At 47.7% G+C, this 16,192-nt stretch overlaps 2 protein-coding genes across 2 annotated transcripts; both read left to right on the top strand.

Annotated features, from left to right (window-relative positions):
- The first annotated feature begins 2,860 nt into the window (after positions 1–2,860).
- Positions 2,861–9,411, top strand: COPS8 (COP9 signalosome subunit 8). Its single transcript, XM_058840190.1, has 8 exons — positions 2,861–2,998; positions 3,812–3,882; positions 4,609–4,657; positions 4,810–4,942; positions 5,778–5,885; positions 6,127–6,189; positions 7,337–7,378; positions 7,994–9,411. Exons 1-8 carry the CDS (start codon positions 2,921–2,923, stop codon positions 8,071–8,073), a joined length of 624 nt encoding a protein of 207 aa, XP_058696173.1. The 5' UTR covers positions 2,861–2,920; the 3' UTR covers positions 8,074–9,411.
- A 4,036-nt stretch (positions 9,412–13,447) lies between these two features.
- Positions 13,448–15,760, top strand: LOC131579945 (uncharacterized). The gene is made up of 7 exons (XM_058840533.1): positions 13,448–13,690; positions 13,908–13,972; positions 14,087–14,407; positions 14,576–14,724; positions 14,982–15,129; positions 15,320–15,510; positions 15,754–15,760. Exons 1-7 carry the CDS (start codon positions 13,549–13,551, stop codon positions 15,758–15,760), a joined length of 1,023 nt encoding a protein of 340 aa, XP_058696516.1. The 5' UTR covers positions 13,448–13,548.
- The last annotated feature ends 432 nt before the right edge of the window (positions 15,761–16,192 follow it).

Here is a 16,192-nt window from a genome sequence, read left to right as displayed (position 1 = left end):
AAAATCACATTAAATTTATTTTACACTTCTACAGCAGCTGGCGGCCACGTCTTTAAGTGCTTTTCGAGCCTGTGGGCCAAAGAAAAATCAGGATGCTGTCAAGTCAAGGAGCCTTCCCGTTAATTTAACGTAGTTGGCTTTGCCAGTGGGATAGATTTTCCAACGTGCTCAGCTGTTTTATGAGTCTGGCCTCTTCTTTTGGTGTCTGAATTGAGGAGAAACTCCTGAGTGAAATAAATGACCCTGTGGTTTTCTGGGATGCTGGCTCAGGCAGTGTCCATCACTGTCCAGAGGTCCTGGATGATGCCACCATGCTGAAGCCAGGCTCCAGTCAACCCCAGGAATATCTTCCAAACCTGGATTTACGACCCTGAAAAATACCACAAAATTGCTGTATTTTATCTTGGTGACTTGAAAAGAAGTGTATTCCCTTCTGGCATGTTTCCTGCCTGAAAATGTTACCACAGCCTTAAACAGCTTTGGAAAAGGGGGGAAAAGAGAGAGGGGAGTATGCAGCATATGCTTGCAAAAGGGTAGGTTCTGGCTGATTCCATGCCAAGGAATTGCTTCCAGAGAGGGGCTGGTGGATTTGGAAGGCTTGGCTCAGCCCAGCGGGAAGCAACACGTCCTCTGTTGTTCCAAAAGAAAAAATGGAAACCAAAGCGAAATATTTTTTAAAAAGCCGAATTTCCCCCAAATAGGAAGAGTCTCTCGGTGGAAAGGACAGTGGGATGTTTGGATGTCCAGTTTCCTTGGATTTTTAGGCAGTTTCTCTTGCAGCTAGTGCCCTCTTGAGGACACCTCTCCTCTATTCCATTTTTTACTGGGTTGTTTTCCCCCCTAAACGAAACGATCTCCCGGCAGGGAGCAGGAGCAGGGGCTGCCATTCTGCCCAGGCCCAACACAGCCAGCGGTGCCGGGGACTGGCTCATGCCTTCCCACCTGGACCCACCAGGATGGAGGATGACACCGGGATGTGGGATTGCAGCGCCTGACATCCCCCCCAGGACGACGAATCCTTCCCAAATCAGCGCGTTCCCGGTGGCAATCCGGGATGCTCTGACCCCAGCCCTGAGGGAAGGTCCCCCACCGGCATCATCACAAGCTGCCGCCCGCTTTGCTCCCCTCCTCGCCTCCCGAAAACACGAGATAATTGGGAATGGGAGCAAAAGGTGAGGACAGTGCTCCTCTCAGATGTCCGAATGTCAAAGAGACGCTGGCACAGAGCTGGAGGCAACAAAGGGCCGTCGGGATCGATGCGGCTGGCGGGGACGGGAGGTTGTTTCCCAGGAAAAGTGATGCCCGAGCCGGCGGAGCAGCAGTGCCATCGCCTGGAGCCCTCCTCCAAGATGCTGTGCCTCGGGCGAATCCCAAAGCCAGCACAAACACACTCTAGTTTTGTTTTTTCGAGAGCCAAGACCTCTCCCGGAGCACGGGGACTCCATGGCAAAGGGATCAGGATTTATGCCATTCTTCCATTTTTTTTTTTTTTTTTTCACCCCAAAAGTGTGGAGAACGCACGAATTTTGCACTGAGGTGGTGCAGCTCTTGAGCACGGCTTGGGAAAGCTCCCTGCATGAAGAATAAATGGTTTGGGGAATGATTTTTAAGGCAGTTCTGGGGATGGAAGATGGTGGGAAGCACTGGGGTCAGTCTTTGTTCAAGGAATAGGGAGCAGAGGATGATGGTGAAAAGCGAATCCGTTGTACCAGAAAGCAAAGTTTTGCAGAAAATGAGCCCCTCGGGGTGATTTTACCATAAAAATATGAATTTACATCTGTGACCCTAATAATTACATAGATTTGGAGACAATCTTGCTATTTTCCATCGCCTCCTATGCTTCAAACTGGGCTGCAAACACGTCCAACCCCACTCCAAGCCATTAATAGGGCTCCTGAGCCTAATTCTGGGAATAAATGGGCAGGGCTGGGGCTCCTGGTGCTGGATGGGACCTCACTGAGGATGGGGAGCCATGGCCAAGGGGTGGTTCCACCTCTAGAACAGCACCTGTGCTGTTAAATGTCGTTTTAGCTTATTGTGGGCTCTTTTATAGGACAAAAGCACAGATACAGACGCTTCGCTGTATATATACCGAATATTTATTGGGTATATATCGGAGCGGTGTCAGGGAAGGTTTCGGCTGGATGTTGGGGAAAGGGTGAGCTCTGAACAGGCTCCCCCAGGAAATGGTCACATTCCCGAGGCTGCCAGAGCTCAAGGAATGTATGGACAACGCTCTCGAGCACAGGGTGGGATTGTTGGGTGCCTGTTCAGGACTGTGGGGTTGGACTTGATGATCCTTGTGGGTGAACTCAGGATATTCCATAATCCTATAGCCTGTCTCCAGCAGTGCTGCTTTCTCTGCAAGCAGAGGATTTAATAGAGAACAAAGATAAAGAAACCCAGCTAAACTGGGTAAAACTACTTTTAAAACCCACCAGAAACACGCACAGAGCTGGAAAAGCACTTCCTATCCCTTGAGAATATCCCTTATGTATATGGAATGTGCAATAAGGGATGGAGGGCGCCCGTCTCACGCATCCCATAAAATGTGACAAATACGGAGAGAAAACCGAACGTGGACATATATAGGACTCCGTATCGCACGCCAAGCACACTCAGTTCCTTTTGTGACGCGGAAACTTTGCTTATTGCACTGAAAATAAAGGGATTCAAAAGGGCTTTAATCATCGCCACCCTCACGAAGCGCGCGCCACCCTCAGCCCCTCACGGGCATTGGCCACGCCCCAAACCTGACCACGCCCTGCACGTCTTGGCCGCGCCTCCCGTATGGCCACGCCCCCTCAGTCCTCCAGGAGCACAGAGAGGCGGGCGGAAGGTGCGGGAAGGGAAGGGCTGGCGGCGGAAGTGACGTCAAGCGCGGGCGCCTGATGCGGGCGGGCGGCGCCGTGAGGGGAAGATGCCGGTGGCGGTGATGGCCGAGAGCTCCGTGAGCTTCAGGCGGCTCCTGGAGCAGTGCGAGACACAAGAGCTGGAGGTGCCGCCGGGCGGGGAGGGGGCGGTGTGCGTGTGTGAGGTGGGGAGGGTGCGTGGGAGTGAGTGTGAGCGGGGGAGGGCTCAGTGTTTGAGCTTGCCCCTTGGACTCCCCAGAGAGCCCTTCAGAAACTCGCAGCCTGCGGATAAATGGGTATTCCCGATAAATACATAATTACTCATGTCGTTTCAGAGGGAGTATGAGGGGGGTAGTTTGTGTGTTTCCGTCCTTCCCGTGGTTGAGAAAAGACAAATATTGATCGGGGGAGTGGAAGCAGAGCCTTGAGCCAGGCTGGTGGAATTACCCTTATATCGAGTTTTATTATGGCAGCTTTCACTGGAAGCTCCCTCCGTGCTGTTTTACGTTCTGCCGTCCCTTAAGAAAAGGCCTGAAGCTTTATTGGAAATCTTTGTAGCTTTCAAGTTATTACAGACTGTCAAAATTTTGCGTTTTTTTCTTTATCACTGGTTTTTATCCCTTGTTTCCTCCTTGTGAGATTTGTGAGCTCTGCTAAAGTGTGGCTGAAGCTTAGCTTGAGTTTTATGGGAGGGGCAGAGAAGCTTTGCTGTGGTGGAGTGGTGTGAGCTGAAGTTCAGCTGAAGGTAAACGAAGTCAGGGTGATTTAATTTCGCTTTTAACATCTGCCACACCCCCCCAAAATTGCACAGATCTATTATGTGATGTCAAAAAAACAAAATAAAGGTAAAAAGGAGTTGTGTTGGAGTGTTCAGTTTACATGAAACTTGGCTTCCTGCTGCGTTTTGTATCACCCCCCTCTCTAAAATCTGTGACCAGAGAATCTGTGTTTGTTTTCAGGCCCCTGGAGGAATTGCCACACCCCTGGTTTATGGCCAGCTGCTGGCTCTGTACCTGCTGCACAATGACATGTGAGTGGCTTGTCCCAGCCTGTGACGCTGGCTTTGTCACCAGCACGTTGGGAATGGGCTGTGTGGTGAATAAAAATGCTGTGTTTACAAAGAGATTGCATTAAATATTCCTGGGAGTAAGTCTTTTTCACCCCTTGATCTGACAGGAAAACCATTCTCCTTTCCTTGCTCTTCCCCACCCTTCTGAACTGTGGGGGAAATTTGGGAATAAAGTTCATTAAGTGGTGAAACTGGCTCCTTTGGGAAGTGTTAAATGTTTCAGTGTTTTGTTTTGTAGCTGTTCAGGGCTGCATTTCTTTTGGGTTGGATTGAAGGATGTTCCTTGTGTTTAAATCCCAGCAGGATAACTCTGGACCATCCATGTTAAAAATAAGGGATACTCTTGGCTTGGGGGAGCTCAATCTGCAGGAAGCAGAGAGCCTGGGAATTTGGTCTGGGGGTTTATTCCATGTGTCTGTGTGTACTTGATGCACTAAACCTGGGGTTTTAGGGAGAAATTGCTTTCCCAAGCTGGTGTTAAATGAGGCAGTTAATGAACTGTTTGTTGTGTTATGGCAGCCCAGTGTTGTCTGCTGGTGAGCAGCTCTGTTTTCCCACTTCAGTATCCGACATTTCTTCCTAGAAAGAATATTTTAAGGCACTGAGAGTGTTCATTACATCTGGACAAATCTTGTGGTGTCTCATTTGGTGACTAAAAAGTACTTTAATTCCTTTTTTTTTTTTAAGGAATAATGCACGTTATCTCTGGAAAAGAATCCCTCCTGCTATCAAATCTGTAAGTACTGCACCAAATTTAACTCAGAAACCTGCACTTTTTGTTGCACAGCAATGTTCTCTGAAAATCTGGGGATGGAAATGGGTTTTGTGGTCAGTGTAGAGGATTTTCTTCTGGATTAACACTGGTGGGTATTTCTTTGGTCGCAACAGGCAAATGCTGAGCTTGGTGCAGTTTGGTCAGTGGGGCAACGAATCTGGCAGAGGGACTTCCCAGGAATCTACACAGCAATCAGTGCACATCAGTGGTCTGAGACCATCCAGCCAATCATGGAAGCGCTCAGAGGTACAAGCTGGGCTTGTCTGGGGAGCAGGGGATTGCCTGGAATAAAATTTATGTCTGTTCCAACAAGTTGTCAGTTGTGAAAAATCAGAAGTGGTCAGGAAAACTGTTGCCAAGTTTTTGTAGGTTTTACTGAAAGTTTTTTAGGTATCAGGTATAAATAGAAAGCTCATTAGAAAAACTGGTAGGAACAAATAAATTTGTTTTAGTAGGATTTTGTTTCTGGGTATTCTTTGACACTGGAATTTCATAAACCATGTGGTTTGTTCTGTAAGAGCAAAACAGACCATTAGTTACCCAGTTTCATCAGACTTCTAACCAGTGATTCAGGGAACTTGGCTTGGCATTTCAGAACCTTGTAGGACTTACAAGAAGGTTTTTCTGTGAAATGTTTTCTACCCTTTGTAATGTTAACATGCAAATTCTTGCTCCTAGAGGGAGGGCAGTGCAGACTGCCGAAAAGAGGTGCAGTAACAAATTCTCTGTAGCTTGAGAAACAGCTGCTTTTTAGCTGCCATTAATTATTAACTAATTGCTGCCATATTGCAAGCAGAGAATGCCAGCAGATGCAGAGTTTCCTGAAGTGTTCTATGTGCTGGTGGTAGAGCCCAGGATGCTGCAGGCTGCATTTGAAGGTTCAGTGTGGGCTCTGAGGGGATTTGTCCTGGCAGAGAACACATTGTTGTCTCTTGCTGCTGTGAACTGTGGGAAGGGAGGGGGAACTCCTGAAGGGCTCACTTGAGGGCTGGTAGTGATTTTTCAAAGGTGATAGAATTGAGGGAATGTTCTCAGATTTCCCAGCTCTGGAGATGAGTCTCCTGTGTTCCTCTCTCCCTAGATGCAACCAGGAGACGAGCCTTTGGACTGGTTTCCCAGGCTTACACATCAATAGTTGCAGATGATTTTGCAGCCTTTGTTGGCCTTCCTGTAGAAGAAGCTGTGAAAGGTACTTGGCATTATTCCCAGTAATTTTTATACTGATGATGAGCTTAGAGAGCTCTAAGTGATGATTAATAAAAATGTATCTACAAATTCTGAGGCTGTTAAGTGATGGGGAAGTGATTGGGGAAAAAAAAATAAAATCTTGGTTCTGGATAATGGTTTGCTTTTCGAAAAATTATTTGCCGTTAATTTTCATTGTTTATTCTCCCCTTCTGTATCTTACAAATGCCCAAATGCTTTTCCAGGTGTGCTAGAGCAGGGCTGGCAAGCAGACTTTGCAACTCGCATGGTGATGCCTAAAAAGCCAGGTAGGTGGGGCTGTTGCTTCATGAAACATTCAACGTTTTCTAGGAATTAAGTGCCAGGTTGTTAATTACAGCTTTGCACGGGATTCTGTTAGGTACTTTTTGGACACTCATGTTGCTCATAAACACGGGGCATGTCTAAAATGTGAGGAAGTACAAAGTGGTGGGTTTGGTTTGAACTTACAAGTAGTTTGGATTAAGCTACATCCTCACATGAACTTGTTTAAACAAAAGCAGACAGGATGTGCTGTGATTGCTCCCTCTCCTCCTCTGCTGCTGGCTCTGCCTCTGTGGAACATAAACTGGATGACCTCAAATGACATGTCTTGACCTAGTAAAGATGAGTGAAAAATAGACCATCTTGAACCTGAGAAATTTTTTTTTTTCCTTCAGAGGAATTAGAACTTCTTTAGGCAGGGATTTAGTGAATCTGTGAATCTTGGTGTTCTGAGGAGCTTCAGTTGTTGGTATAATTCTCTTTGCTTTTAAAATTTAAATCTTCTTTTCTTCACTTTCATGGTGTTGATAACAGGAATGTCTGTTCCTGCAAAGCTTGGTCTGCAGAAATACTTCTCTTTTATCTCTTTTTCTTTTCTTTTTTTTTCCTTTTTTCTAAGCTGTATCTGGCTGAGGCAAAAAGCTCTAAAAGCAGGATGAAACAACTGCTCTGTGCAGCTGTGGCAGAAGGAGCCAAATTACAGCATATCCAAAAGGGCAAGGTCTGCTGGGCTAAGAAATGACACCATTTATATGGGCAGAGTTTTTGGGTGTTCAAAGCCCATAAGAAACAGGTTCCAGGTGCTGAAGTTTACCCCTAAGGGGCACAAAGCCAAACAGGGCCCTGAGATTTTATATATGATCAGGTGAGGTTTTTATGGACTGGTTGCAAAATATGCAGAGCTTAAAAAACCTGGGAATTACTTATATGCGTTTTTGGTTTTTTTTTTCTAAAAGTGAGTGCATGAGCTACTGTTCAGGCAAAAGAAAGAGGCTCTTTTGAAGCAGCTAAGCCTTGGGTACTGTGCTTTTTAGTTATAAAATAAAGTGTGATGAATAAACAGGTTTAATTTTTATTAGCTTTTGATCCATGTTTTGGTGCATAGAACTTTTTAAAACTGTTCCACTGGGCTAATTTTATGTTTTTCTCCAGGTGTGCTGGAAGCTTCATTTAACAGATTTATTCCTTCATCAGGTATTTTTGTTTGTATATAATGGATTTAGCTAAACTTGCATAAACAGTGTCTCCAGCACCACTGAATGGGAGTTGAGTCCTAGAGAAGTGAAAGTTTTCACTGGCCCCTCCAAAATAAAAAACAAATGTAAATGTGCTTCTCCCTCTGTCTTCTCACTCCCTCATGTTTTAAGCAGTCCCTGAGATTCCTGATGTTCCCACTTTGTGTTCTGTTGGTCTGATCACCCACTAGATCTGTTTGTTTGGAGTCTTCAGAATTGCAGCTTGCAAGGAAAGGAGCAACCAGTGAGCTTCAGCAGCTTTTTCCTCAGAATACTGTAAGCTCTCATTGCTCAGACTCCAGTGTGTGTAAAGAAATTCTGGAGGCTGCTGACAAGTGGAACTTGTTGCAGCAGTTTTTGTGGTTAGTAACTCTTGGACTACTGGATGGTGCAGATTACAAGGATTATGTCAGCTAGAGCTGTGTAGGGAGGAGATAGAATTAAGATCTGCCCCCAGAAGGCTGTTGAAAGTTAGATGACTTTAATTTTCTCCCCTTACTGTTGTGATGGATGGTACTTCTGATGGATTTGCTTTCTAAATTTCATTAATGATCCATTTGTATTATCTTTACAGAACCTGCTCCGGTCCCACCAATTCCCAATGAGCAGCAGTTGGCAAGATTGACTGACTATGTGGCTTTCCTGGAGAACTGATCATCCTGCTCCTGTGTTCAGAGCAACCTGGGAATCCTGTGTGTCGACAGTTTTAGACCCAAGATTAATTTTGTCCCGTATCTGTTAAATGTTGCAGCGTCCCCCACTCAAAAGTGTGAAGTATCCAGTTTTTGTCAGCCCCGCTCCTGTTTTGCCAAAGCCCAGCTAGCAGTGAAACAATCCTTTAACACCTGCAATATTTATTCAGTAGATACACAGCAGTATTACATAGTACATTTATTTTTTTTTTAATTGACTCAAAGCAGAACCTTTTTCAGGTGTGTTAGAAATGGAGAAGAAACAATTCTCTGGTGAGTACTGCAGTGCTTATCACAGATCTATTGCATGTTGAAATAGAGTACAGAGAGTGGAAGACTGCCCAGCCTGTATGTACAGAGAAAAAATATTTTGATGAAAGTGAAAGAAAACAATTTTACAGTAACTCTCTCACAAATATTTTTGTGGCATATTTATAATTGATTTTTTTCCCCCTTGTTCTTTCTGGATTGTTAAATCTTCTTGTTCTGATGTGAGAAATTTTACATCAGGCATATTTTTACAGCAGAATAATTGTTTAACAAAGACAAATCTATGCTTTGAGGAAGTATTTTGACTTTTGGAAGGTTTTGTTTGAGTGACATAGGACACCAGATGTTTTCCTGGGTAACCCTACACCTTGAGACCTGTCACCATTTCAGTACAGTGGGCCAGGATCTGCAAGAAATAACAATTCTTACCTGTCTTTAAGCTTTCTGGGTTACTTTTGCAATGATTGGAGAGGAATTTCAAGGTTAGAGTAGGAGCAGAGCCCAGCTGGGAGGGGGGTGATGCATTGTGCTGCAGTGTCAGTTTGAAGAATAATTCTGTCAGAGCACTACTCTTAATCTTTGAGCTGAGAGTGGATTTTGCAAGCAAACATGAATTCTCTTGCCATTTGTGTTATGTTGGTGAAAAGGCTGTGGAGAAAGAGTGGTGCTTTAAAGGGCAGTGCATGGCTCCACTTACTTCTCCCCTCCTTTCTGAAATCCTATCCAGAGGTTCCGTGGAAGCTGGCAAGTGTGCTTTTGTGTCGTGATTGTTCTTCCAGTGTGCACTGCCTACTGTACATTCTGTTGGTGAGGGGGTGTTAGCAGGGAGGAATTACAAACTGTGCTTTGCTGCCTTGAGAGCTCCCTTGATATGTAAACACTTTCTCAAAATGATTATTTATTTGAAACCCACCTAAGACTTGGATTGATCAGTTTATCTTCAGTGATATTAAAGAACATGTTTACACTGACCTTGTGCACTTTTTAAATTTTCTGCAAAATAAAGGTCTGGTTTGGTGAGTCTTTTCAATGAATTCTTGCTGGCCTAATTTGGATAGGGCTGGTTAAGGATTACTGCAATATTTTATGCCTCAACAGCTTTGTATGCAGCAGTTGTATGGTGGTGTATTAAAAGAAATCACTGGTATCCCTCAGGTGTCTTGAAATATTCCTTGGTGTAAAGTGTTTGAACAGCTGAGTGAAAATTTCCCTTCTGAATTTGTATTGTGCATGTCTGCACTTGTTGGTAGCAGATAACTCTGCTTGGAAAAATTAAACTTAGACATAATTAAAGGATTATTATGTACTCAATGAATGCTAATAGGAGAGGAGCAATGTGGACACTGGCAGTCTGTCTCAAATCTAGTATCAAATCTATGTCAACTACAGTAAGTTTGACCCTGTCCTGTTCTAACAAGTTGATAACTTGCGTGGTTTCTGGTTTGCTGTAAAATTTTAGCTGTCTTTTAGCTTTGGGTGAGGCATTAACTCTTAACTTGCCTTGAGTACTGTGTTCCCAGCCATGCCTTTTGCCTCGTGCTACTTTGAAATCCAAGCTATTTCACACGGATTTCATCCTTGTTACCCTCATCCTTGTTTTTGGTTCACAAATACCTATCTTCAGATGAGCAGCTTTGTGTTTCCCTATCCAGAGCCCTACCTTGGGAAATACTGTGTGAAATACTCCTAAAGTGACGTCTTCAGGCATTTGAATCCTTTCCTGGCCTGCACTAACCCTGTGCTTTCAGCTCAACAAAGAGGAAGTATTTTTGTGCTTGTATTTACTGTTTTAGTTGAAGCGACTGGTGTGGGTTTTGGAGTTCTTCCAAGTACAGTGCTGAGTGGAAGGACTTTTGAGTTAAGAAACCATTAGGAATTCAGTTGGGAACAGAGGTTGATGAAGGATTTGGAAAAAAGGAACTCAGTTTTTCATTTAATCTGCATCCCACATGTAATGGAACATTGTTTCTTGGCATATTATTGTATTCTCCTATATGGGCCAGCAATGCTCATCTACCCACAGTTCCCCAGTCACTGTAGGGAAAGCTACTTGAGCTCCACCATAACCATAAGGTGGTTAAAACAGGAGAAACGGGGTGAGAAAGCAGAAGAGCTGAGTATCCCTCCCTGCTGAAGATCCATGCAGAAACCTGTGGGCTTTAATGGCAAATCCTGACAGACTTTCCAGTATCTCGTCGGAGCTAACAGTAAATGCAGTGAAGAAAATGAAAGCAGAACGTGCATGTACAAAAAAAGTCTCAGCAGGTGTTGCAGGAGAGCGTTTTGGATGTTGCTGTTCAGCCTGGGGTATGTGTAAGAAAATCTGTGTAAGACAGTAGGGGACATCTGGAAGAAGTTCTTGGGTGAACTTTTGGTTCTCCCTGTGTTCTGCCCTGCAGGAGTTGGCTGGACCATTGCCCGGACAGCATGTTGGTGTGTTCTTCTCCTAGGAAGGACTATCTGGGCTGGCTGGCTCAGCAAAATGCCAAACAAACCCAAAAAAACCCCAAAAGACGAGCTTTCCTGTTTAGTGTCAAACAGGTTTTTGTAATTGACTCTCAACAGACTATGTGAATGCAAATGAGTTGCTGGTTTGATATAGGAAGCAGATTTCCAAATATTTTATGTTCTCAGGTCATGCCAATTGACTTGGGAAGTTTGTAACTTTATCTTCAAATACTTGTGTTAAGCAAAGGGAAGTAATGTGCATAATGTTTCCTGAATTTAGGGTTATTAAAGCCAGATTCTTCTGTGCCTTCACAGCAAAGAACCTCAGGTTTGGGATGCCCAGGCAGTGTGGCACAACTGGTATAAATAAAGTCAGAGAACAGGTTAAGCTTTAGGAATCAAGGTGCTCCAAATCAATTCCAAAGCAGATGTAGACACCTCTCTCTTGAACGTGTTCTCATGTAATCAAAGTACAAGACTGGGAAGGAAGGGATGTTTTTAGCAGTTGGAAGCCAATTTGATTTTGCCATGTGAGCCTTTTGTTACACAAGGATAAATGACAGAAACAAACCATGCTGAATCGTGCCCAGCACCTTACTTTTTGTTGTAACAGCCCCTCAAAGCTGAGGTTGGTGTAAAAGTATGCAATGAGAACCCACATGACATAAGACTGGTAGATCAGTGATTGTGCCAAGACCTGGATTTGGCCTCAGATCCACAAGGAAGGACACACTCATGTCTCAGCTGTTTGAGATCTGATGGATATTTGAGGTATGAAACACGTTTTATTGCTTTGTCTTTTCAAGCAGCATTGAGCCCGTGTCAGGAAGCCCATACCAGCTCTGAGAGGTATCTAGAGCTTTACCGAGTGAGAAGGATGATGACTACGCACTGTGCTTTCATATGCTAATTGAAATCTGTGTTTAGACTGAGTTTATGAATTAACATGTGGGACTTAAGGACCACGCAGAAGGAAAGTCTCACTCCACACATTAAACCTGTAGCAAAACAAAGGAAACTGAATTTCATTCAAATATTTTATTGCCTTCCAACTCCTGTGTGTTGCAATTTGAGCCTGACACTGCAGCTGACACAAGGTAAATTAAGTACTCAGCCTGCCTTCCCCTTAAAAGTGTTAATACTTGGGAACAACTGATGCCTTTAGTAGTTATACTTTTAAAAATCAGTTGGCTGCATAAGTATTAAATCCTCAGGTATTTAACCCTTAATGCTGTTTCTGTGGTAAATCACTACAGCAAATGGGTTCAGCCTTGATCTGATGGGTCAGCAGTGCTGAAGAAGTACAAGACGCTGAATAAAAGTAGGGACTCCTGTGGCTGAGGTTCAGTGGAGGAGGGAAGCCCTTTGGTGTCTAATGAGGAGATGGCCTGGTTCACAAGCTCAGGCTTTGCTGCTAGAAGATCCTGCTTTGCTCTTGCTGGAGGCTGTTCCCTACCAATACATGGCCCTCCACTGTTCCTGGAGCAGGTCTGGTGGACCTGTGGCAACAAATACATCCCATGTCCATCTGACAGCAGAAAAGGGCAGGACATGCCTGCTTCCAGCACTTGTCTTGGCTGCTCCCTCAGGTTGCCGGCACTGTAATCAGATGCAGAACAGCTTCTCCCCCCAGAGTTATTCCCATCCTCTGCACTTCCCCACGGCTCTGTCTCAATGCTCACTGGGGACCTCCCTGTTTGTGGCTGTCCATTGCCGTGCTCAGCAGGGACGCAGCTGTGTTTGGACATGAGCTGCCACAGCCAGACACGCAGCAACTGGAGGGCAGACTATCACAGCTTTGGGGTGATGTTTTATTCCAGAAAGCAAGAACAGTCAAAAGAACATGAGGAACCTTAACACTGTCTCAGCAGGAAACAGGCACCAGTGTTGCCCACCCACATGGGGGGGTGCCAAATTTGCATCTGTGTGGACTCTGCCACACCTGCTCATTTCAGTGCTGGCCCGGCCCCAGGGCTCAGAGCAGCATTCGTGCCATAGCCCACATGTTCCTGGTTGGTTTCACAACCGTGGGTTTAGGATGGCCACCAGCTGGGCCGAGTCCCAAGGAGGCCGTGCCAGCTTCTGTGCAAGGCCCTGTGCCCTTCCTGCTGCGGCTGCGTCGGCAGCCCTGGGGACTCCTTCTGCTGCCCTGAGCCTGCAGAACAGGGCAGTGTTTGCTGATGGTTTGAGGTGTTCCTAAAGATCCTGTCATGCTGTCTTAGACACTTTGGGCAAGGGATTCCTTCCAAGCTGGGCCACTTTGGGGGGGATGGGAGCGGAACCAGGGCAGGTGGCAGTGAGTGCAAGGGCCCTTTGTGACACGGTGCAGCCTGGTAACCGTGGAATGGAAAGGGACAGGGTGTCCAAGGGCCCTTTGTGACACAGGGTGACATAGGGGCTGGTGGTGACAGGGCAACACCACAGTGCTCAGTGTACGTGACGGGACAGGACGCGCCAGAGCGGTGCTGTGAGGAGCCCCCACACAGCGCACTCGTTTGTGTCTTACCCGGAGCTTTTCCAAGGCGTTTCTTCTACAGGTGACCTCGTGGCAAGACTGCGGGCCTTGGTGGCCCGTGGCTTTCCCGAGGCTTTTCTTTTCCAGGTACCTGTGAGGCAAGTCTGCGGGACTTGGTGGCCTGTGGCCTTCCCGAGGCTTTTCTTTTGCAGGTGCCCTTGAGGACTTGTTGACTTGGAGCTTTCCCAAAGCATTTCTCTGAAGATGCCCTCAAGGCAGAATTGTGTTTTGGCAGGCAGATTCCTCAGCCTGTTCAAAGTGTTCAGGGGGAAAAGAAAGAAAGACCCTGGAGCTGCCCCAGCACAACACCCTGAAGAGCCAGAGCAGTTCCAGCCACTGCAGGATGGTGAGCAGTAGAGCTGGGCCACAGGGCTGAAGCTGCAGCCAGCTAGATCCCGTCCCGTCCCATCCCATCCCTGAAGAGGGGCTGGGGTTGACCCCCGCCAGTGACCTTGCTCCATCTCCTGAGCCACCCCAGGGCTGTCCCTGCCTGGGGAGTGCAGGGCTGGGCTGTGTTCTCCGGCCTCTCCCGCAGCCCCTCAGCTCTGGCTGCTCTTTTCCAGATGCAGCCATGGACGACAGACAACAGCAGGAGCCCGCCCGCGGCCGCTTCCGCAAAACGCTGAAGGTACCTGCAGCCATCCCCACCTGGGCTGGGCCTGCTGTCACTGTTCAGCCCAGCTCTGCACTTGCAGCACTCCATGGAACATGCCTCTCTTCCCTGTCCTTTTTTCTCCTGCAGATGTTCACGAAATTCATGTGCATTCGGCCTAGAAAGACCAGCACCACAGCAACTGCAGGCACAGCCAAGCTTAACTCCAGGCCAGCCAAGTTCCAGGCAGAGCCTGTTGTCAGCTCAGATTTAACTGCATGTTCAGACAGCTTTGACACTGCAATGAATGATCACAAGACAAAGACTTACACAACTGAGGGCATGGCTATTACAAACACTAACACCAGAATGCCTCAGAGCCTCACAAACATTGCCATCACGCCCAATCCTACTGTAATTCATGCTCCCACTATGGATTTTGAGGAGACAGGTTTTTCTTTTCAGCAGCAGGTAAGCAGCCTGTGGCCTGGGCTGGAGACCTCCCAGGATCATGTGGCCTGTCAAGCCACAGCCACTGGGCCTCATCAGCCTTTCAGGCCAGCACAGTACAGTGGGAGGGGAAGCTGGGGAAGTTCTTCCCTTGGACAGCGTGCCAAGTCTTCCCTATTCCTTCTCCAGGTGCCAGCCATGGTGAAGAACATTCACCACAGACTGGAGTCCCATGTCACTGTGGATGTCAGGAAGCAAATTGCCATAATAAGGCTGGCTGACGAACACCCTATCGATGTGGTGCTGACCCTCCTGCGCTGTGCCCCATCGTGTGACAGGTATGGGGCCCACGTGCCTTGAGAGCTCAGGGCTCACCAGCCTTTAGGGCCCATTGCCCTGCACAGCCTGTCCAATGGGCTCTGCCCAACAGGCAGAGAGGTCCAGGAGCCTCGGGCCCCTCTGTTTCCTGAGGCTGCTGCCAATGCTCCCTCCCTGCCCCTCAGGGCACTGGGGCTCTGGCACCTGGGACCCCACAGCTACACAGGGCATGGCTCTGAGACTGAGACACCCCTGACACAGAGCTCTGATCCCACAGAGCTGCTGCACTGATGTGGCAAACCATAGCCTCATCGGGACCAACAGTGGAGAAAGTGCTGCCTACACTGCTCTGTGTGATGGAGAACTGGCCCCTTTGCAGCACCTGCACCTCTGATGGGGACAACAAGGCTGTCTTTTCCCTGGCTGTGAGTTTCTGGGCCTTTGCTCAGCCCCAGGTCACCTCTCCATCCTCTCCTTGCCTCAGGCTGGGCTGAAACTTGGCCTAGGCGCAGGCTCAGGGGACACCGGGCCCACTGCTCCCCGTGCATGTCCCCTCAGGCCCTGCCCCATGGACACATTGGCACTGAGTGCTGTCTTGGTGTGCTTCTTTTGCAGGCAACTCTGGCGCTCTGGGTGATGGTCCAGATGCCTCAGTGCCGCGAGGCGATGATGCTTTATTCCGCCCGCCTGTTTGTGGCTCTGTTGTTCCAAGTTGTCATCACCACACAGCAGATGCCATCAGTGGAATTTGACAGCTTCTGGAAAGCATGCCGGGAGCAACACCGCCTTCCCAGCAACCCCAACAGGTGCCAGTCCTCCTGTCCTTCCCATGCCCTTGTGGCTGACACCAGTGCACCCAGTGTGACCTGGGCTTTGCTCTGCACACAGGTTTGCAGTGCAGGCCATGAAGGCTCTGCTCTGCCGACTGGGGTGTGACAATGTGGTCATGGAAATGGGACGCAAGCGTGGCTGGGACACGCTGGTCTGTGCTGACACCCAGCACTATGCCGTGGGTCTGCTGGCCAGGTGAGCCTCACTTCTCCCAACAGCCTCTGAAACTTGTGCCCGGTGCCTGGGGTGCCTCACACAGTCCCTGTGGTCCTGGCCAGAGGGCCTCATCACTGAGGGATGGCTGAGCAGGCTGGAAAAGGCTGAGAGAGGAGGGTGCCCAAAAGGAGCCACTTCCCAAAGCACCCACAGTCCCTCCAGGGATGCTGGGGAAAGGCCAGATCTCTGTGAGTCATTCCTGGGAGAAGTTTGTCCCCCCAGCATCAGGGTCTTGGTGCCGTTTTCCCCCTGACAGGGAGATGCGCCGTGGCTTGATCCCCTTCTGTTCCCACATTGCACTCGACCTGCTCAAGTCACTCAGAAGGGAGGAGGCACGTTGGGATCTGCCCTTCCTGGCATTCCTTGTGGAGGTGAGCCTGATGGCCAGCACTACCTCGCTGAGCTGCCTGCCAGCCCTGTCCCCTTGCATAGCCGCAGCTG

This window comes from Poecile atricapillus, chromosome 5 (genome assembly GCF_030490865.1).
Source record: "Poecile atricapillus isolate bPoeAtr1 chromosome 5, bPoeAtr1.hap1, whole genome shotgun sequence".
NCBI classification, from domain to species: Eukaryota; Metazoa; Chordata; class Aves; order Passeriformes; family Paridae; genus Poecile; species Poecile atricapillus.
This window is presented reverse-complemented; position numbering and strand designations above follow the sequence as displayed.

Coding starts and splice junctions, on each gene's coding strand:
- COPS8 (XM_058840190.1), top strand. CDS start 2,921: ATGCCGGTGGCGGTGATGGCCGAGAGCTCCGTGAGCTTCAGGCGGCTC. Junction 2,999..3,811: donor GCGAGACACAAGAGCTGGAG/GTGCCGCCGGGC, acceptor GTTTGTTTTCAG/GCCCCTGGAGGAATTGCCAC. Junction 7,379..7,993: donor CAGATTTATTCCTTCATCAG/GTATTTTTGTTT, acceptor TTATCTTTACAG/AACCTGCTCCGGTCCCACCA.
- LOC131579945 (XM_058840533.1), top strand. CDS start 13,549: ATGCCCTCAAGGCAGAATTGTGTTTTGGCAGGCAGATTCCTCAGCCTG. Junction 13,691..13,907: donor GTTCCAGCCACTGCAGGATG/GTGAGCAGTAGA, acceptor GCTCTTTTCCAG/ATGCAGCCATGGACGACAGA. Junction 15,130..15,319: donor AGGCTGTCTTTTCCCTGGCT/GTGAGTTTCTGG, acceptor CTTCTTTTGCAG/GCAACTCTGGCGCTCTGGGT.